This window comes from Callithrix jacchus, chromosome 3 (assembly GCF_049354715.1).
Source record: "Callithrix jacchus isolate 240 chromosome 3, calJac240_pri, whole genome shotgun sequence".
Classification (NCBI taxonomy): domain Eukaryota; kingdom Metazoa; phylum Chordata; class Mammalia; order Primates; family Cebidae; genus Callithrix; species Callithrix jacchus.
The window spans coordinates 74360280-74383324 of record NC_133504.1 but is presented as its reverse complement, the minus strand read 5'-3'; the positions used below and the strand labels follow the sequence as shown (position 1 = coordinate 74383324).

The window sequence follows — 23045 nt, the reverse complement described above, 5'->3', positions numbered from 1 at the left end:
ATTTCAGATTTTCAGACTACAAATATTCAACCAATAAGCAGAATGCAGATATTCCAAAATCTGTAACATGTCTGGTCCCAAGCATTTCAGATAAGGAATACTTAACCGGTATAGTGTTGCCCGAAACTTATTTGACCACGGAATACTTCTCCTGCACAGACGCTAATTTCTTCAGGGAAATGGTGGCATGGGCCATGAAAATGAGCAGGAAAGCTGCATTTTTCTTGGGAAGCATTATATCATATCTTGGAACTCATGCCACAGTAAGTGGCTCCCAGAGCAAATAGAAGCCAGCCATCATGGACATCCTAAGAATATATCTTTTTCTAGATCTACCTTTTTATTTGGGTTAGGAGAAAAGAACGAATAATCCAGTCAATGCTTTTGCTTTTAGAATTTCCACTAAGAAGCCTTTTCATGAGGAAAAAATAAAAACAAAAGGAACTTTTAGGAGTTACTGTCAGCTGCTTGTGTATCAGCTGCTTGTGGATTTGGTTTAGAGCTTTAGAGAGGTCTGGCACTGACTAGCTTTCACTGTCCTTGTGGCCCTCATGACTGAAACACTATCATTGTTAACTTTGGTTATATTTGATGGTAGAATTATTCTTTTTTAAAAAGTTCTCCATTCTGTCTACTGAGGCTAGTTCAATGTAATCCGTGTTTTCTTCCTTCCCACCTTGCTGTTTCTCTGCTCATTTTGTTCCTGCTGATCCTTTCCTTTACCTGTATGCATGTCTCAGTTCTGTTCTTCACACTTTGGTTTCCAAAGCTGTAATTTATTCCTTCTCTCCACACTAAAGCCCTTTCAATTTGCCTCCCTGACAGTACTTCCGATACACTGGCACACATAGCATTTCACTTCTGTGCATCCACTACTGGTTTGTGAGCATGGGAAGAGGGGCGCTATGTCCCAGACATGCCTGCATCTTCCACCTGGCTTCATATAATTATTGCACAGAGTAGCTATTCAGTGGATGTTGGTTGATGAAGGAATGGCTGGCTAATTATTTGTAGTGTCCTATTTACATTTTCCTCAGTTACGGACTGGCTGTTTATTGCTAAGTAAATGTGATAGGAGAGTAAGAGTGGCAGAAAAAGATAACCTTATTGACTATCTCTTCTGAACATTTTATAAATAAAAAGAAACAGAGTAATGTGTATTGAAGCAAGTGTTGAATTCAGTGTTTCTCCTACCCTAGGACATACAGACAGTTGCACTCCTTCCTCTACGCAGAGTAAGACACTTTTATATGAGGTCCTTGAGTACCCATGTTTCTCTTTTCATTAACTCTCAGAGGTTCTCTAGGTCATCCCTATCTAATGCAAACATTAGTGATCTGGTCAAAACTCTAAGTTTTCTATTTCTCGTAGTTTTGTAGTTCTCCAAGCTAGATGGAATTGTTTTATTAAGAGTCAGGAGAGTACTAGATATAGTAGGGGAATTTTTCTCAATCACTGACATACACTAGAGGCACTAAGTTACAAACATCCACATTTCGAGGGATCACTACTTCTCTGACCATAACTCAACACCAATACCCACTTTGTCACTACCATGTAAGCTACCACCAAAAAAAAAAAAAAATTATAGCTCATAGAAAAATCTATAGAAACAAATGTGAAGGAAGGAAAGTGAAATTGCCCAGGGATACTGCGCCTAAGGACAGCCTTCTAGGCCCTAATGATGTAACACTTCCCACTACCTACATTTATTTACCTTGCTTTGTTAGGCTCTCTGAGGTTCCAGGGATTAAAGGAATACAATCATTTCCTCTTTTGCCAGTTTGATTACTGTGTGTTGAGGGTGGAAGCCTATCTGACAATTGGTTCCCTTCCTCGGATGTGCCAGCGGGGCAAACAACATCTGGCCATGTGAACCAAATCCTAGAAACTCTGAGAGGTTCCAGGCACCCTTTCAGTTCCCTTTCTTTTTCCCAGCCCCCTCTCTTTATCCAACCCCCACCCCAGCCACCACAGTACACATGCACATCTGGTCACTCTGTTTGATATGTTTCCATCAGACTTTAGGCATACTTCTATTAGCAAGATCACTGCACTGTGCAAAAGCGGGGCTATCAGGCATATAGCAAATGAAGTAGTACAGTAATTAGTATTTGTCCACTCCTATAGTAGATGCTCAATAAATGTTTCCAGCCATTATGTGCCAGGCTCTGACATCCCTGAGGGAGTCTCAGCTATGAAGGGTAGGGGAGAAAGAGAGCTCCGCCACCCGGAAGGAAATGTAGTGCTCTTTGCTCCTTCAGGGATTCTTCCCGACTTTTTAGCCCTGCAACCAATGCTTCAAATTCTTGTCCGGATGAAAGAAGTGCTGCTCAGAGGGGTGTGGTGGGGGCTCTCCCGACTTGGTCCCTTCATCTCCCTTTGTAGAGATCTCCAAGGTTCTGCTAGAACACAGTGGAACCATCGGATGGATAGTTAATAAGCACAGTAAAAGCCTGTGAAATGCCCAGTTTGCCATGCTGGGCATTTCACAGGCTTTTACTGTGCTTATTAATTATCACATTCCTGTTTCAAAAGAACTCTTTTTGCCCTAGAACATGTGATAAAGTGGTTTTACTAATCCCTTGAAGTTTTGTTTTTTCCTTCAACAAGTTGATAGCCACTCTCTTTTTTCAGAAAAACATTAACATGCCTAACCACTATAGTTAACTTCAGTGCTCATTAATGAAGCCCAGAACTAATAGTTACATTGTCGTAATTTGACAAAGCCATCTAAATCTATGCATGTTTTCAAAGCTCCCTAAACATGCTGCTAAATCCCCTAAAAAGCTACTAAACTGCTTTGGCAGCCATTAGCCCAGCATAAGCAGAGGAACTCTTTTCAGTGAGTGAACAAACAGAGAAAATATGCTGAATGGCTGGACAAATGTGTTTCAGCTGGCCCTTTCATTTACCGATATAAGGGCGCAGTCAATATCAATCACTGTTTTCCCTGTTGCCCTGAAAATCACAATATCTCTTTTCATCCCACAAGCTCTTTTCACCACTGTAATGTGTCTTTAGAATGACACTGGCATCAGCCTGCTTCCTCTGTCTGAAGTCCAGAGAGCTTAAAAACACATTTCGGGATTCTTGAACCTTCCTCCCCTTCCGTTTTCGTACTGCCTCCTCCCTCTGCATCCATTCCGCCCCCTCCCCAGATTCTTTTCAATTCTTCCAGCTTTCTGGGCTGAGTAAACAGCATTCACTTCTCAGTTCTAATGCAACTCTCCAAAGTAAATGTTGACAACCCTATCTGAAATTCCCAAGATTGAAGAAATTGTTAAAGAGATACACATAAAGAAATGCTTTTACATGTTGGTAATACATCAAAGGTTGAAAGGAATGTGGAAACTCTGTGCTGTGACAAGATGTGTTGATGAGCAAGGCCTTACTCTGTTTCAGAAAATCTCCCCGTTCTGCCCTCCCTTGACCGTTGGCTCCTGCCTCCCCCCGCCACATGGACACAGGCATCTTTTGCCATCCCGCGTTAAAAGTATCTGCGTGCACAGCTACCCACTTGTACAGTTAAGAGCAAATGCTCTTAAAAGCAAATGCCACTTCTTAGATATCTTTTGGCACTCCTGGTTCTGTGTACCTAATACATTGCTTTGGGATGAAGGAAAGAATGGCAAGCTCTATATGATTACCTTTTATCCTTTTGAAAACTTGAGTGGTCTCATTCTTGTAGATAAATTTGAGCAATGGGCACATGTAGAAGGCACCACAGATGAAGATTTAGAATATTGTTTCTAAAAGAGTACTGATTGTTTTCTACCTCCTTTTATTTACTTATTTTTTAAAACTTCAGATTGTAGCCGTCTGCAGAGAGGCAGCTCTTCTGGCTCTGGAAGAAGACATTCAAGCCAATTTCATCATGAAAAGACATTTCACTCAAGCCTTGAGCATTGTGACACCTAGAATTCCTGAGTCATTGAGACATTTTTATGAAGATTATCAAGAGAAGAGTGGGCTACATGCACTCTGAGAAATGTGCATATTCAAAATGCTGAAAACCCTTTACAGAGAATTTCTTTTTAAAATTTTTTGAGAGCGTTTAAAAAAATTCTTATAAGGCAAAATGTTTGAAATATGTTCAGTAGAATTTAGGGGCTTTGGTTCTTACAGATTTTCAAGTTGTGTAAGTACAGTGAAAATATTTCTGAACATAAGTTTCAAACAGTTTTATCTGGAAATTTGTGGTGAGTTTTGAAAAACAAGTGTTTAGCTTTTTCATTTGTGACCTAGTCTGTTCATCCCATGAAGTGACTTCTTTTTCCAGAATCTGTTTGAGTGTCTTCCTAAAATGCCAAGCCTGTTGGCATCAATTTTGTACAGGGACATAGAAATTGTATCTGGATACATTTTTTTAAATCTTTATTTTTGAAGGCCAGCCAGTAAAATGGCCAAATGTGCCAGCCAGGCTCATGTGACCTTCCCTAATATGTATGTATGTGTTCTCAGTGTAATTCACATATGCATTATTGCTTTAGCCTTCTTAATCTCTACCTATGGCCAAAAAATTTTTTTAAGAGATATTTTATATAATTCAATGCCCTTTGAAAGTTAGAAAACAAAATGCAGGTAGCATCCCAGTCTAAGCCTAGAGCAGTAGGCTTGGGTTTTTTGTTGTTGTTTTGTCTTTTTTGTTGTTGTTGTTGTTGTTTTGAGATGGAGTCTTGCTCTGTCACCTAGGCTGGAGAGCAGTGGTGCGGTCTCTGCTCACTACAACCTCCCCCACTGAAGTTCAAGCAGTTCTTCTGCCTCAGCCTCCTGAGTAGCTGGGACTGACTACGGGCATGTGCCACCACACCTGGCTAATTTTTGTATTTTTAGTAGAGACAGAGTTTCACCATTTTGGCCATGCTAGTCTCAAACGCCTGGCCTCAGGTGATCCACCTGCCTCGGCCTCCCAAAGTGCTGGGATTACAGGTGTGAGCCACCGCACCTGGCCGGGGTTTTTTTTTTTTTTTCTTTTTTTCATAAAATGCTATTAATGAATCATATATATAAGTGTTCATGTTTTTACTTATATATATTTTCAGGTTACCAGTAAGCTTTTCAGTTCAAAGATATGGCAAATTGAACTCTTAAGTATGTTATGCTACATTCTAAATAGTATATTTATGCTCCTTGTTATTTATCCTCAGGATTTCTTAATACTTTAATACTTCATAAATACTCTTGAAAAAGCTTTCAGATCAGAAACTGGCAATGGGAAGAATGTACACTTAAACTTGATCACTGTAGAGCTTTGAAAATTCTCCAAAAGACAAATCAGACGAGAAATACTTGATTATCAGAATAACGGGCTGTATAGTTTTGTGGTGGCATATGTTCTTTGTTTGTTCATTTGTTTAGAGATAGGGTCTTGCTCTGTCACCCAGGCTGGCATTCAGTGGCACAGTCGTAGCTCACTGCAGCTGAAGACTCCTACAGCTCATGTGATCCTCCTGCCTCAGCCTCCTGAGTAGCTAGGACAACAGGTGCACACCCCCATGTCTGCCATGTCTGCCATATTAAAAAAAAAAAAAAACCAGAGAGACAGGGTCTTGCTTTGTTGCCCAGGCTGGTCTCCAACTCCTGGCTTCAGGTGACCCCCCCCCCCGCCTGTCTCAGCTTCCCAAAGTGCTGAGATTATAGGTGTGAGCCACCATGCTCACACCTGTGGTGACATATATTCTGAAGTCACATTTCAAATATTTCGTCTTCAAATATATTTACATCCTCCAAAATGTCAGATTTGCGAGACAACACAAGTTTACCAGTACATAAAACCACCCAGGGGACAAGGAATATTACCATTTAGAACTGTGTTGTTAAATACAATAACCACTAATTACATGTTGACATTTTTATTATATTAAATTAAATTAAATAATATTTAAGAATTAGTTTATCAAACACATTAGCCACATTTCAAATGCTCAATAGCCACATGTGACAAGGGTCTGCCACACTGAACAGAGTAGATTAGAGAACATTCCTCTCATTCAGAAGGTTCTCTCTTGGACACTGCAAATTTGGAAAACAAGACTTCCATATTGAAATAAATACAACCTCAAAACTTTATGCTCTCTGTTTTCCCTCTAGTTGTTATTTACATAGAAAATTATAAACAGAGAGAGGAGCTTACCTTCTTCCCTATTAAATATATGGCTAAGGGCACCAGAAAATAAGAGGTAAACGTATCCCTCAGGGCCTAAACAAGAAAATAAAAGAAATCTCCTTCCCAACAAAATAAAAACCAGAAGCTTGAAATGACTCTGGGGCAGGAGGCTGGGTAGTGGGGAGAAGGGTAGCAGTCTCAGTCAACAAGGAGTTTAGATATTAATGGCCACTCAAAGCCTTCAGCCCATATAACATCAAGTTACAACTGAGCGCCGTGCGTAATGCTGAAGCTCTTCAATAACCAGCACTCTCAGCACAAGGGTAGACAAGAAAAGAAAATCTCCTGCTGGCCAGGAAGACCACAAGGAGCCTTTCTGACTTGGCCTGTGCTTTTGATTTTTAAAGCATTTTAAAAGAGGCCTCTCTGAGAATTCTATGAGCTTACCTGCGCATAGCGTCAGGATTTGAATTCACACTACTGTCAAATTCATGAAACCTCAAAACCTACGAATTAACTTAAAAACATGGAGCCAAGCTAAAAATGCCCTTGGGGTAACTAGCACTTGCACTAGTTAGAGGAATGTATCCTCATCTCAGAGGACTCCAAAAGCTGTGCCCTGCTTACAAAGGGCCTGTAATCTCACAGGATGTGAAGGAGAGGGACCTCAGATCTGCTGATGAGAGCATAAATTGGTATAACCACTTTGGAAAGCAACTAGCATATCTAGTAATGTTGAAGACCCTACAGTCTAACAGTTCTCCCAGGTGCATATCCTAGAGCAAGTCTCACATTGGTGCAGTGAGATAGCAAATAGCAAAATTCATAGCACCATTATTTTTACATAGTAAGAACCTGGAAACAATCTAAATGCCCATCAATAATAGAATAGATTTATATGGTAGTCATACAATGGAATACTATGGCAATAGAAAATAATTAGAGCTGCAAAGGGAACAGGGATGAAACACAGATGAACAAAGAATGTTTTAGAAGAATATGATATTTAAAATTGGAAGCATGAAAAATAATACATGTTTATTGGGGCATATATAGTGGAAGAATAAATGAATGGGGAAAAAAAAGCACCAAATACTGGCAAGGAGTTTCCTCAGGGGAGAAAAGTTGAGGTGCTTCAATTGTGTCAGTAATGTTTCATATCTTAAGGTGAGTGATGGGAATATAGGTCCTGATTTAATATAGTCTGTACTTTTTATGTACTTAAATATTTCATGATAATTTTTTAAAGATGGGCCTTAAACCAACACGATCATATCATTTAACTCAATTCCTTGAATTCACAATGCAATTCACAGTGCCCACAATCCCATGTTCCTGGAAAATCAGGAGTATTGGGTACAGTGGAATAAAATGCAGGAAGGCAGATAAGAGATCAGGCTTTTAGGATGCAAGAAACAAATTGAGAGAATTTGTTGCTGAAAGTAGTGTGTAGATGACACTTCCATTACCTGACTGGATGGGAGACATTATGTCTGGGAATAAGACATCTATTTCCATTAGCGCTGTGGTCCTGCCTAGGAGTTGGGAATTAAGATTTTTTTTCAAGATTTTAGAGCATTATATCTTTAGTCTCTCATAAGCCAATTATTTATATTTCCACATAGCCCGAGTGAGCTATGTGGAAATATAAAACAAGGCATGCAATTCCTCTGTTTGAAGTTTGTTCCCATTTTACAAAAATACTAGTAAAAATCTGAGTCAGTCACAGAAAAGAGCAGGTCGGGTGTCCTTAACAACAGTTTACTGCAGTTTCATCTCCATGAAGATTTTACTTCTAATCCCATAGTCTCATGTTTATGTATTTACAAGAATGTATGAAAGTTGGGCATGGTGGCAAACACCAGTAGTCCCAGCTACTCAGGGGGTTGAGGTGAGAGGATCACTTGAGCTCATGAGTTTGAATCCAGCCTGGGGAATGTAGTGAGATCCTATCTTTTAAAAATAAAAAAAAAAGCATGACGGTGTATGATCCTATTATTTGGGTTTGTGTGTGATAGAATACATGGTATATAGTTCATGGAAAATTCAAATTCAGCAAGGAAAGAAAATGGCCAGCTTCCTGTCTTAGGAAGACAATTTACTTTTGGCATCTGTTTGGTCAAAAGTTTTCCTTTGATCCAGAGTCTTTCGGATGTCAGGGATATTCACACTGACATGTCTTTTCAGTGTTCCAGCAGATTTTAGTTTGAATAGTATAATTTTTTCTTCTTACAACAAAACTTAGAGCGCCTTCTAACTTTTATTTCTTCATGGCCAAGAAACTACCCTAACTTAGCTTGATAAAAATTTGGTTATGTCTTATTTCTAATGTGCAAAACAGGTTTTAAAAATAATATATCGACTTCACATTTTTTAAAAATAATGATTGAATTTATAAAAGAACCAAACTTGAACATATGTCTAATTTGGCCTAACCAGAAGGTTACAGAAAAAGTTGCTGTGAAAATAGAATGAAAGTATTGTACCAGTCTGTTTTTACTGAAGTTCCAGAACGTGAGCTTGTTAGTCTTAGCTTATTGTGTCATGTTTTCCTGAATGCTTCCTTTAAAGATGAGCACACACTAAAGCATTCTTTGATATTTTGTATGGATTAAATTAACACTGGTTTTCAAACGTGGTCCACATAGAAATTCTAAGGCTACAAATTTGTCCTTTTTCCTTGGCTTTTCATCATACGAGTTATGTGCATAGATAGGCCTTTTACCTAATGTCTTTATCAAATATTCCCCTTACTCCAACCAACTGTAGCAGAGAGAGATGTTATAGGGTTTTGGGAGTCCTACAAAATTATACAGAAATTTGTAGACTCCTCTTTCAAGATTTAGTGGTAAACATTTCTGGAAAGATAGTTAAGCGTCACACCCACACACAGCAAAACCCAAGGATATGAAAAGAAAGAAGAATAGAAACCGAATTCATCTATGCTGAAAACAGGGAACAAATATAACACATATTACAGATTTCAATTTTGGACCGATTTAAAAAGGATCTATGAAGTTTTACATATACTCTGCTTGAAAGCACATTTAGTGTGACAGGAAATACCTTGTTTGCTTGGTTTCAATACACTATCGATTGTAAGACCCACTATTTAACAACAACATTTTCTAGAAAAAAAAAAGTACTATAATACTGATTTGCATGTTAATAGTATTACATCCTGATTTCAGAAACATTAAAATGTGAACAGCATATATAATAAAAATCAATGAAATACAGTTAAATGAGAAGGGAATTGACAGGTAATAATATATTCAAATATTTCTCATACACCCACAGCCTTTAAAATATTATTTGCATCCAACATAATTATAGACAGTAATGAAAATTGTGACAAGCAAATAGAATTAAAGATATTGAATGCAGATTACTTTGGGACAACGAATAATCACAAATTGTAATATCCCAAATGGAAATAGCAGGGAACTATGCAAAAAATGTGGGGTGGGGAGGAAGGTTGGGAGAAGAGAAACAAAATACCAAAAGAAAACTGAGGTACATTTGGAAGAAGGAACATTTTCTGAGGAAAAAGGAAAAACGTTTTGAATACAATGGCTTTGAAATCTCAAAGTTAAGAAAACGTGGATGATGTGATTCAGAAGATAAAATAATTGAGTCATATTTAAAGAGAACAGAGCAAAGAAAGGGGATGAAGAAAATACTCTCATGCAGCCTTTGATTCAGAGATTCACATCAAACCATTTATCATTCCTATAAGTTACAAAATGGTACGTATGAAAATTTTTCATTACAGCTTTGTTAAAATATTAGACACAATTCCATTATCCAGAAGGGCTATTTAAATAAAGTATAGCACATCCATACAATGTAACATGCTGCTATAAAAAAGAAAAAAAAAAGTTATGACCTAGTATAGACATTATCTTCAAGATACAGAGGATCTGAATAATAGCTAATAACAAATATGTTTAAACTCTGCAAATAGAGAATGCATATCATTTTATAATTATAGTGAGGGAATGTGTTCTCTTTCCAGGTCCACCAGGGGGCGTAGTTTCAAGGGCAAGAACTTCCCAGCGCCATGCCCCCCTCCCATCTCTCTAGATCCGGGAGATTTAACAGTTTTGTTTAAATTTCATGGGCACTGGAAGAAACTAAGAGTCAATCACCCCAGTGAAAATTTAAAGGAACTCCTTTCATTGGCCAGAGGAACTTGGGGAAGTGGGAATTTCTCCCAGGATAAATTCCCCTGCTTCTTCACCCACAGTGGATTTCCAGCTCTCTGGAATACCCTCCCACATAGTGGGAGCTCTCTTTTGTCTCCTGGATTTTCCCCCTCTGGGGTCCCCTTCCATCCAGTGTAGAAGCTGCTTTTCCTCTCCTAAACACTCTCTCTCTCTCTCTCTCTCTCTCTCTCTCTCTCTCTCTCTCTCTCTCTCTCTCACTCTCTCTCTCTCTCTCTCTCTCTCTCTCTCTCTCTCTCTCTCTCTCTCTCTTCTCTCTCTTTTCTCAATTCCCTTGCACTCAGTGTGGAAGCTGTCTTTCCTCTCCTGGATTCCACTGGATTCCATCTTTCCGGATTCTCTCCGTGTAAGAGGAGCTTCCCTTCTCAGGTTTTCTCACTCTGGGAACCCTTCTCACTCTGTGAGAGCAGCTTTTCTTTCTCTCACTTAGTGTGCGAACTAGCTGTTTCTTCCTCTCTCCTCCTTTTTCTTTCTTTATCTAAATAAATCACTCTGCAACCACTTTTTGAGTCCAGTATTTTACTTTACGAGCACACTGCACTGTGGTCTCCTCTCTCATTCTTGAGTGATAGACCAAGAACCTGGAGAACCATCCTCTCAGGGAAGCTAAGGGTTCCCCTGAGCCCCAACAATAGGGTACGTGCATACAGGTACATAACAATGTATTTGCTAAAGTAGATATGGTGCAGAATGTGCTCTATAACTACCATGACATAAAACTAAAAATAAGAAACGTAGAAACAATTAACAAAAATCCACTAATTAAAAGTTCAAAATTTTTAAGTGATTTCTTGATCAAAGAAGAAATTAAAAACAAAATTGCAGAATGTCTAGAAAATAATACAAGTACTATATATTCAAATCTATGAAACAATTAGCATTCTACACAGAGGATAATCTGTACACCTGAATACTTTCCTTAATAGAATAACTGAATTAAGCATTCTACTAAAAAGTTATATTTTAAAAAAACTACAAAATTAACCTCAGGGGGAAAAATATGTAAATGCTGAAATCAGTAAACTAAAAACAGTGGAAGTGGTCAGCCAATGGCTCATTCTTTGGAGAACAAACTCAAACAAATTATTTTTGTGTGTGTTCGACAGAATGATTCTCTCTCCAAGTACGTCCATTGTCCTAATCCTCAGAACCTATGCATGTGTTTGTTATGTGGACTTCAGAAGGCAAAAGGAACTTTGCAGATGTGATCAAATTAAGGATTTTGATAGGAAATTAGCCCAAATGTTTCTAGTAGACCCGATGTAGTCAAAAGGATACTTAGGAGGGAAAGACAGAGCAAGAGATTCGGTCAAAGAAGCAAAGGTCAGATAGAGAGATTTGAAGATGCTCCGCAGCTGGCTTTGAGGATGGAGAAAGGGCCCAAAAGCCAAAGGAAGCAGGTGGTCTCTGGAAGCTGGAAAAGGTAAGGAAAGGGAGTCTTCCCTCCTGCTTCTAAACATAGCTCTACCAACATCTTGATTTTAGCCCCATTTTAGACTCATTTCAGACTTCTGACCTCCAGAACTATGAGATAATACACTTGTGTTTTAATCCACTAATTTGTGATATGTTATAGCAGAAATTAAAAATTACTACACTTTCTAGATTGCCTTTTAAAAGTTAAAGCTATCTGTGGCATTTCGATATACCAATGACAAACTGAGAATCAAATCAAGAATACAATCCCATTTACAATAGCTACAAAGAAATAAAATACCTGGGAAGATACTTAAGCAGAAGGTGAAAAATCTCCACAAGGAAAGCTACAAAACACTGCTGAAAGAAATTGTAGGTGACACAAACAGATGGGGAAAATGCCATATTCATGGATTGGAAGAATTAATATTGTGAAAATGAGAATACTGCCCAAAGCAATCTACAGACGCAATTCAATCCCTATGAAAATACCAACATCATTTTTCACAGAATTATAACAATCTTAAAATTCATATGTAACCAAAAAGGAGCCCAAATAGCCAAAGCAATCCTAAGCAAAAAGTACAAAGCTGCAGGCATCACATTATCTGACCTCAAACTATACTACAAGGACATAGTAACAAAAACAGCATAGTATTGGTATAAAAACAGATCAATGGAACAGAATAGAGAACTCAGAAATAAAGCCACTTATCTTTCACAAAGCCAACAATCTTTGACAAAGTTGACAAAACATACACTGTAGAAATGACACTACTGTTCGATCCAGCAGTCCCACTACTGGGTATATACCCAAAGGAAAAGAAATCGTTATGTCAAAAAGATGACCTGTACTCATTATGTTCATAGGAGCACTATTCACAGTAGCAAAGGTATGGAATCAACCTATGTGTCCATCAACAGATGAGCAGATAAAGAAATTGTGGCATGTAGTTTACCATGGTATACTATATAGCTATGAAAGATTGAAATCCTATCTTTTGCAGCAACATGGATGGAACCGAAAGCTGTTTTCTTAAGTGAAAACTCAGGAAGTCAAATACTGCGTGTTCTCATTTATAAGTTGGAGCTAAATAAAGCATACACATTGGAGACTTAGAAGGGTAGGAGGGTGGGAGAGGGGTGAGGGATAGGAAATTACATAATTGGTACAATGTACACTATTTGGGTGATGTTTATACTGAAAGCCCACACTTAACACTATACGATATATCCATGTAACATGTCTAAATTATACAAAAATAAAGACAATAAAACCACAAATAAAATTATTAAGGAACCACATTTATGAAGAAAATAAGTTTTGTTACCTATGCTAAAAACCCTGGTGATTTTTTTTTTTTTTTTGACAGAGTCTAGCTCTGTCGCCCAGGCTTGAGTGCAGTGGCACAATCTTAGCTTGTTGCAACCTCCACCTCCCGGGTTCAAGTGATTCTCCTGCCTCAACCTTCCGAGTAGCTGGGACTACAGGTGTGCACCCCTCCCAGTAATTTTTTTTTTTTTTGAGATGGAGTTTCACTCTTGTTGCCCAAGCTGGAGTGCAATGGCATGATCTCTGCTCACTGCAATCTCCATCTCCTGGGTTCAAGCGATTCTCCTGCCTCAGCCTCCGGAGTAGCTGGGATTTACAGGCATGTGCCACCACGCCCAGCTAATTTTTTGTATTTTTAGTAGAGACGGGGTTTCACCATGTTGGCCAGGCTGATCTCAAACTCCTGACCTTAGGTGATCCACTCACCTTGGCCTCCCAAAATACTGGCATTACAGGCATGAACCACCGCACTCGGCCTGAAATTCGTGTTTATACAGACACTTCTCAAAACAACCTTCGGCACAGATGACTTTATATGCAAAAATGTATTCAGAGTTTCTGCCCAGCCATTGTTATGCTATTTTAACTGTTGATGAGCATAAAGAAAAAGCAAGTTTTTCTAGTTCTTGTTATGACTAAAATGGTGCTAAGCCCCGTTTCAGTAGCTATGTATTAAAATCTCTAAAAGACCTAAAAAGTTATTACCCAGATCAAATAATAATTTAACATGAATAAATTAAAGTAGAAAACAGTTAGTCATTCTTGGAATTTAACGTCCATTTCTCATTTTTAAAAAAGTAAAATCAGGATAGCATTAACATGTTAAAAATGATACTCCTGAGCCAATAGCTAATAACATCAGTATCAGAAGCCAGAACAAGGTCCATGACCGCCACTTTTGTTCATCATTATTCTTGGAGCATGAGTCAATGCAGTCCAACCAGGGAACAGGGTCAGAACCCTAAAACGGTTAACTGAGGATTATGTAAATATGTCCCCACACCTGACTGTTCTAACAAAATAAGATCATGTTTCCTTTCATAGTTAATTAATATCTTTGAGCCTTTCTCTCAACAACGACCACAAGCCCCTTCTACCAATTTTACTTCCTCAAATACTTTCCAGGACTCACTCCCTGATTAGTACTTTAAGTTTGCTAAGTACGTGTTACCAGGAGCTTCACACCTGCTCTCCATTGCCAACTCCCTTACCCCCATTCCACATTCTTCCTTAACCACACAGGCCACTCCGAGTCCCTGGGCCCCTGGTGCTGCCTGCTAACAAGCTCCTCCAGGTCCGCCCACAGGGAAGGCTTTCTTTAATGTGATGCAGAGTTGTTTCATTCAATTGTCTCAAGCATTTTAATTGTAGAAAGAGATCTTTGTTTTTATTTTTTAGTAACTAAAATTTATGTTAATTTTTTAACCAAAAATCTTTGCCTCAAAGATGAATTTTTTCTCCATCTTGAGTACAACAGTAAACAGCCTCAGAAAGTTTTAGAACTGCTTTTAGACTCTCACCGGTCCAGAAATTTTGTATTTTGTATTTCAGTCTTAAAGGAGCATATTCCCTTTATAAGCCCTGGGGTTCAGTAAGCTGGAGTTCAGTGTGGAGACACACTGTGGCTAATGTCTCCACAAAGTGGACACAGAAAGGAAGGGAATGTAGACACATCAAAAGGACACCTCATCAGTTGAGAAAGAAGGCATTTTCAAGAAGCAGCAACAGAGGAGCATGAGGATGAACAAATGCAGTAAAGACCCTTGCATGTGGTTCCTAGGGGTCCACTAGTGACCTTTAAGGAAGCAATTATCAATGGGATAATGAATAAAGGGTAAATAGGGGCTACACTCTAAATTACATAATTTGTTTTTTACAAAATTTTTAGTATAATAAATGTGTCGGTTATTAAATTCTCTTCTATCTCCAAACCCAATCCTCTAAACTTTGCTTTGGGGTTCTAAGGCGAAGACTAGACAAGCCATTTCTGCCATTGCTGGACGATGTCTTACTAGATCGTGCCCATAAGAGAGGCAGAATCCAAGGATGGAGTAGGAAGGAGGAACTTGTTCCTCTTTGTTTCCTGCAGACGCCGTGGGTCTTCCCTCCCTGTTTCCCAAGCATCCCCTGACCATGGGATTTTTTTCCCCCTTTTTTACCCTGATAGTAGCAGTCCCTTCCCACAGCGACGATTGAATCCAACTTTTGCAAATCCAGCCATACTGTGCTTTCCCTTTCCCCGCAGATGCCACCCCGGGAGAGAATGTTTGTGGGTGTGGATTGTAAAGGTATTAGACCAGATGGATTTCATGCAACACTGGAATCAGCTGAATTAGTTGATATAGGTGCATTCTTCAGAGATTCTGGATTAATGTTTTAGTTTGGATAGCGGCAAGTGGCTCTATTAGGCTACTTTTTAATTTACTTATTTACTTGTTTGTCTGTTGCTTATTTTGCCGCACTGCTCCCTGTGGCCAGGGATTTTTATCTGTTTTATTTGCTGGTATATTTCAGCATCAGAATCACACCTGATATACCATACATAATAAATATTTGTTAAAGGAATAAATAAATGAACACTATGCTGAAAGTAAAATTAGGGGAAATATTTACTTGGTCTTTTCTAGACCTCTGAAAAGGCTTGCCAAATAATTTCATGCCACAGGAACTATATGGCTGTAAGAATTGTTGCTGGTGATGATCTTAATATAGTAATAGTATAGATACCTCTTATTTTAGGAAGTACTTTGATGCATGCTGGGCTTAAAACCTAGATGACAGGTTGATGGGTGCAGGAAACCACCATGGCACATGTATACCTACATAACAAACCTGTACATTCTGCACATTGTGCCCCACAACGTAAAAGAAAAGGTACTTTGCTTCCCGCATTCATCAGTTGTTCAAATTTTGCTTTTAAAATGTACATGGTCAAAATCTTTTCTGAAGTCTCTCAGATGTAAATCAGAAACAAAAATATATTGGATAATATTTAGACTTGGAAATAAGCTATATTAGCTGGTTCCACCATAAGTATACCTCTTTATTTCCTACCAGCCCAAACAGTGCCTCCTACATTGCCAAACACGTTGAATCTTTAGACTTTATCCAGTTTACAGTAAGAAAGCCAGTGTAAGGTACTGAGTTCTACCATTTATGGCGCTTCTCCCATTTTGAATCTCATGGCACTCTTTTAGCTGAAAGCATTTCTTTCCTCTCTCCAGGATGCCAGTTGTCAGTTTGGTATTCGCATGAAAGATCCTGAGTTCACTCGATTGGTTGTCTGGAACTTGGGCTCAACAATGGCCTATCTTTAATGAGATTGAGATGCCAGCACTTTCCTGGCATAATGAAGACAAAGGATGCTAGCCCTAGATCCAGACCCAGTAAGTGGCAGAGACAGGAAAGATTACAGGGTCCATGGCCTTGGGTGGGCTTGTCCCTAGATAGGAGCACAAAGAAATTTCCCATGGTTACAGTGGGGCAGGCAGGGTAAATGGTACTGGGGCAGATGGAGAGCATTTGGTGGAAACATAGGACTGTTTTCTCAATGAAATAGGAAGCAGAGCTCTCAGCTGAGAATAGAGATGAAAGAGGAGACTTTGGAGGTTTGAGAAGAGAGAGCCAATGGCCCATAAACTCATAGGAAGATGGCCAGGCAGCACTAAGGGCCCACTGAGATCAGTGATCAGGAAATTAGGGAACAAAGAATTTCCTGTTATTGATCAAATTCTTACTATTCATCTCAAATTCATGTCATTTTTAATAATTTTCCTGAAACCAGTCCCAAATTTCACCCCCAATTTCCATTCTAAGTGAAGGAAATTTATTTGGCCTCTATTTCAAATTTGAAAACATGACATTCTTTTTTCTTTGCTTATTTCCAGAAAAATATTTCTGTATATATATATATATACAGAAATAAAAACACTTTTTATGCTGTTGGTGGGAGTGTAAATTACTTCAACCCTTGAGGAAGACAGTGTGGTGATTCCTCAAGCATCTAGAACCAGAAACACCATTTGACCCAGCAATCCCATTACTGGGTATATACCCAAAGAATTATAAATCATTTTACTATATATATAGATATACGCACACGTATGTTTATTGTGGAACTGTTCACAATAGCAAAGACTTGAAACCAACCCAAATGCCCATCAATGATCAACTGAATAAAGAAAAATATGGCGCATATACACCATGGAATACTATGCAGCCATAAAAAAGGATGAGTTCCCGTCCTTTGCAGGGACATGGATGAAGCTGGAAACCATCATTCTCAGCAAACTGACACAAGAACAGAAAACAAAACACCACATGTTCTCACTCATAAGTGGGAGTTGAACAATGAGAACACATGGACACAAGGAGGGGAACATCACACACTGGGGCCTGCCACGGGGAGGGGGACTAGGGAAGGGATAGCATTAGGAGAAATACGTAATGTAGATGAGGGGGGATGGATGCAGCAAACCACCGTGACACCTGTATAACTATGTAACTAACCTGCATGTTCTGTACATGTACCCCAGAACTTAAAGTATTAAAAGAAATGTTTCTAGTTCTCCACATCCTCTCCAGCATCTGTTGTTTCCTGACTTTTCAATGATCGCCAGTCTAACTGGCATGAGATGGTATCTCATTGTGGTTTTGATTTGCATTTCTCTAATGACCAGTGATAATGAGCTTTTTTTCATATGTTTTTGGCTGTATAAATGTCTTCTTTTGAGAAGTGTCTGTTCCTATTGTTCACCCACTTTTTGATGGGGTTGTTTGGGTTTTTTCTTGTAAATTTGTTTAAGTTCCTTGCAAATTCTGGATATTAGCCCTTTGTTAGATGAAAAGGTTGCAAAAATTTTCTCCCATTCTGTAGGCTACCTGTTCACTCTGATAGTTTCTTTTGCTGTGCAGAAGCTCTTTAGTTTAATTAGATCCCATTTGTCAATTTTGGCTTTTGTTGCAATTGCTTTTGTCATTTTAGTTGTGAAGTCTTTGTCCACGCCTATGTCCTGAATGGTATTGCCTAGGTTTTCTTCTAGGGTTTTTATGGTTTTAGGTCTTACATTTAAATCTTTAATCCATCTTGAGTTAATTTTTTGTATAAGGTATAAGGAAGGGGTCCAGTTTCAGTTCTCTGCATATGGCTAATCAGTTTTCTCAATACTATTTATTAAATAGGAAATCCTTTCCCCATTGCTTGTTTTTATCAGGTTTGTCAAAGAGCAGATGGTTGTAGATGTGTGGTGTTATTTTTGAGGCCTCTGTTCTATATCTCTGTTTTGATACCAATACCATGCTGTTTTGGTTACTGTAGCCTTGTAGCATAGTTTGAAGTCAGGTAGTGTGATGCCTCCAGCTTTGTTCTTTTTGCTTAGGATTGTCTTGGCTATACAGGCTCTTTTTTCATTCCATATGAAATTTAAAGTAGTTTCTTCTAATTCTGTGAAAAAGTCAGTGGTAGCTTTATGGTAATAGCATTGAATCAATAAATTACTTTGGGCAGTATGGCCATTTTCATAATATTGATTCTCCTGTCCATGAGCATGGAATGTTTTTCCATTTCTTTGTGTCCTCTCTTATTTCCTTGAGCAGTGGTTTGTAGTTCTCCTTGAAGAGGTCCTTCAATCCCTTGTAAGTTGTATTCCTAGGTATTTTATTCTCTTTGTAGCAATTGTGAATGGGAGTTCATTGATGATTTGGCTCTCAGTCTATTATTGGTGTATAGGAATGCTTGTGATTTTTGCACATTGATTTTGTATCCTGTGACTTCGTTGAAGTTGGTTGTCGGCTTAAAGAGTTTTTGGGCTGAGACAATGGGGTTTTTCTAAATATGCAATCATGTCATCTGCAAACAGAGATAATTTTAATTCCTCTGTTCCTATTTGAATACTCTTTATTTCTTTCTCCTGCCTGATTACCTAGCCAGAACATCCAGTACTATGTTGAATAGGAGCAGTGAGAAAAGGCATCCTTGTCTTGTTCCAGTTTTCAAAAGGAATGCTTCCAGCTTTTGCCCATTCAGTATGATATCTGCCCAAGCGGCTTCCAGTTTTGTGCTTGAAACCCAGGGACCTGGTAGTGTAGACACCCAAGGAAATCTCCTGGTCGGTGGGTTGCAAAAACCATAGGCAAAGCGTACTATCTGGGCCACATAGCACCATCCGTCACGGCACAGTCCATAGTCCCTTACAGACCCCTTGAGCTTCCTGGGTGAGGCCATGCCCCACCCTGCTTATGCTCACCCTCCATGTGCTTAACCAGTCCCAATGAGATGAACTGGGTACTTCAGTTGGAAATACAGAAATTACCGCCTTCTGGGTTGGCCTCACTGGGAGCTGCCAACTGGAGCTGTTCTTATGTGACCATCTTGCCAGATCTTCTAATGTTGTTTTTATGCTTGCTAATAGAACACCCATTCTGCAGCCCTGTGGATCAGAGTAATTTATACTTTCAAGTTTTATGATTTATAAAATGTATTTTGTAAGGCTATAGCTGCCACAGACAGTGATTCCTCTGATGGATCTGGGCAAAGTAAATTGAAAGAACCTTCTAGAAAAGATTCATTATTTTTGATGCCATTAAGAACATCCATAATTCAGGGGTGAAGGTCAAAATAGCAACATTAACAGGAGTTTGGAAGAAGTAATTTGAACCCTCCTAGATGACTTTGAGGGGTTGAGAACTTAAGTGGAGGAATTAACTGCAAATGAAGTGGAAATAGCAGACAACTAGAATAAGAAGTAGAGCTTGAAGATGGAAGTGAATTGCTACAATCTCAGGATAAAATTCTAACAGATGAGTAGTTGCTTCTTATGGATGAGCAAAGAAAGCAGTTCCTTGAGATGAAAACTACTCCTGGTGGAAATGGTGTGAACATTGTTGAAACGACAATGGAAGATTTGGAATACTCCATAAACTTACTTGATAAAGCAGCAGCAGGTTTTGAGAGGACTGTCTCCAATTTTGAAAGAAGTTCTGCTGTGAGTAAAATATTATCCAATAGTATCTCAGCCCACAGAGATATATTTCACAAAAGGAAGAGTTAATCTATGTGGCCAACATCATTTTTGTCTTATGTTAAGAAATAGCCAAAGACACTCCAGCCTTCAGCAACCACTATTCTGATCAGTCAGCTGCCATAAAACATGGAGGCAAGACCTCCATGTGAAAAAGATCACAACTCACTGAAGGCTCAGAAGATCGTTAGCATTTTTTAGCAATAAAATATTTTTTAATTAAGACATATACTTTTTGGCCAGGCACTGTGACTCGCACATGTAATCCCAGCACTTTGGAAGGCCGAGGCAGGCAGATCACCTGAGGTCAGGAGTTTGAGACCAATCTGGCCAACATGGTGAAACCCCATCTCTACTGAAAATACAAAAATTAGCCAGGCGTGGTGGTGCATGCCTGTAATCCCAGCTACTCAGGAGGCTGAGGTGGGAGAATCACTTGAACCTGGGAGGCGGAGGTTATAGTGAGCTCAGATCGCACCACGGCACGCCAGCCTGAGCAACAAGAGCAAGACTCTGTCTCGAAAAAAAATGTACTTTTTAAGGCATATGCTATTGCACACTTAATAGACTATAGTATAACATAAATGTAACTTATATGTGCACTAGCAAACCAAAAAAAAAATTCACGTGACTGTATCACGATGCTTGCTTTATTGCTGTGATCTCGAGCTGAACTGGCAGTATCTCCGAGGTGCACCCATATCACAGTTCACATTCTTCTTGTGTGTTTCCTGTTTATTGCTAGTTCGTTTCTTTAGCATGGACTTAACTGGCCAGCCCCAGTAGACTAAAGATGAATTCCATTACAAAGCGCACTGGGGAAGAAGGCAAAAGAATTTTGGCAAAAATCACAAAATGGGGATAATAATACACCAATCGGAAGGGAATACTCACCCATCTCGTGGGGGTGCTATGAGAATTAATTAAGGTTTGTAAAGGCCTTTGAGTTCCATGGAGGGAAGGTGCCACCAGAATGCTAAGCATTATTGTGAAGGGATTATGTGCACAAATACAATACCAGAAGCCAGGATATTACTAAAAATAAAGCAGAACTTTCTGTGAGGAAGGTAAGGAAGGAAATGCCTCCCTGAAAAAAGTTGAACCGTCTTTTAATACAAATGCTTAGGCTACCCGGTAATGGAACAGCAAATCTGACAGCCTATTGTAAGTAAAGGATTATGTTTTCTCGGCATTGTCAGGTGCTGTGGAACAAAACAAAATGACTGTTTTACGCAAAAGAAGGTTAGAGTCTTTGAAAAAGAGATTAAGAGAATGTTTGGCTATTCCACTGTGTAGTCCATCCAGGAGGAAAAAGGCAACAGTAAAGGCAAATGTTTGTTTGCATTTGAGGGGAAGGGATTTTTAAAATGGGAAAAAAGGGAACTGTTCCAAATTAAGATAATTGTTGGTGGTGGCTCCCAATAAATCTAGTAATGAAGATTAAAGCGTGTTAGAATCCTACACACGTTTCTTCTTTCAAAAAAGTCCTTTACATCCTAGGTTTAAAGTAGCCAAAGAAATATATTCTTGCTTATGTGTTTACAGAAAATGATCAGATGAACATTGTTAAAAAACAAAAACAGGGCCGGGCGCGGTGGCTCACACCTGGAATCCCAGCACTTTGGGAGGCCGAGGCGGGTGGATCACGAGGTCAGGAAATCAAGACCATCGTGGTCAACATGGTGAAACCCTGTCTTTACTAAAAATACAAAAATTAGCTGGGCATGGTGGTGGCACGTGCCTGTAGTCCCAGTTACCTGGGAGGCTGAGGCAGGAGAATCACTTGAACACGGGAGGCAGAGGTTGCGGTGAGCCATGATAGCACCACTGCACTCCAGCCTGGCCACAGAGTGAGACTCCATCTCAAAAAAAATAAATAAATAAAAATAAAAACCTCTACTTTGTCCATATTATAAGTAACATATGTTACGTTTAAGGAGTGGATTCTACCATGCTTTCAATGTCCTTATTAGGCATTTAGTTAAGAAAACTTACAGCAGAAATGGAAACAAAATCCCTGTCTTCCTTTTCCTAGCCCCCACTCTTTCTAGCCCCTTCCTTTCCCATCCCCTTTATTTTGTAACAAGGTCTGCGGAGTCTGAAGCAGATTAGAAAACAGATAAATCCTTTAATGTCTTGGAATACTTTCCCAGCATAAATGGGATTCATCTGCCAACCCAGCAAATTCTATGTTGCAAATACCTCAGCTGCATAATAACCCATTACCCCAACCCCTAATGTATGGCACAAGGGTCATTTGATTTTAATGTTTGCTCTGGTTAGACTTTCTTTCTCCAGTCTTCGCTCCCCTGGCATCTCCAGCTCTCTCAGTTTTCTATGAGAGAAATGCTCCTTACAAAAAAAAGAAAGAAAGAAAAGCATCAAAGGGGACAAACAATAATCTGTGCTTCACAGAGAAGCCGGAAGAGGGAGAGGACATGGAACCCAAGCTGCCTGCCACTGGCCCCACCAGGTCCCTCACCAGAGCCTTCAAGGCGGCTGTGAGGGAGCTGTGGCCTGTCTGTCCACACAGCCCTGCGTGTGAGGATCCAGCATCATGGCCAAACACAGGTACTATTCAGCCACCAATACCTGTTTCCCAAAATGTTTACTGTAATGAGGAAAAATACAGGCCCTGCTTAAACATTTGAAGAGCTAGAAATGGCTCTATGTGAACAGAGAAGGCAGGCGGTATGGTCTCTGACCCTAGAATTAGAACTGGAGTATCTCTCTGCACCATTGCGTTCAGTGACTGGCCCAAGGTCACAAAGTACGAGGTGGGTGGCTCGCGTCTACCAGGCTGTCAGCCCGCCAGGGCTGTCCTGCACCTCCAAGCCACACTGCTTCCTTTAGGAAAGTATGGCCACGCCGCTCTCCTTCAGCAACCCCAGGAGAAAGACTATTTCGGGGTTATTTACTCAAAACCACTGGGCAAAGTCTGA

At 39.4% G+C, this 23045-nt stretch overlaps 1 protein-coding gene across 9 annotated transcripts in view; it reads left to right on the top strand.

Moving 5' to 3' along the window:
• AFG2A (AAA ATPase AFG2A) overlaps window positions 1–23045 on the top strand; it is a 406233-nt gene that overhangs the window by 328159 nt on the left and 55029 nt on the right. For 3 of the 9 annotated variants that reach the window (XM_035292988.3, XM_035292987.3, XM_035292993.3), the window contains one exon: window positions 3812–8089. The exons of 5 other annotated variants lie outside the window; for them this stretch is intronic. In XM_035292988.3, the coding sequence (XP_035148879.1) occupies window positions 3812–3988 (177 nt within the window). In that variant the 3' untranslated portion in view covers window positions 3989–8089. Of the gene's footprint in view, window positions 1–3811; window positions 8090–23045 lie in introns of those variants that run through there. One more of the 9 variants, XM_078366538.1, reaches the window with a different exon arrangement.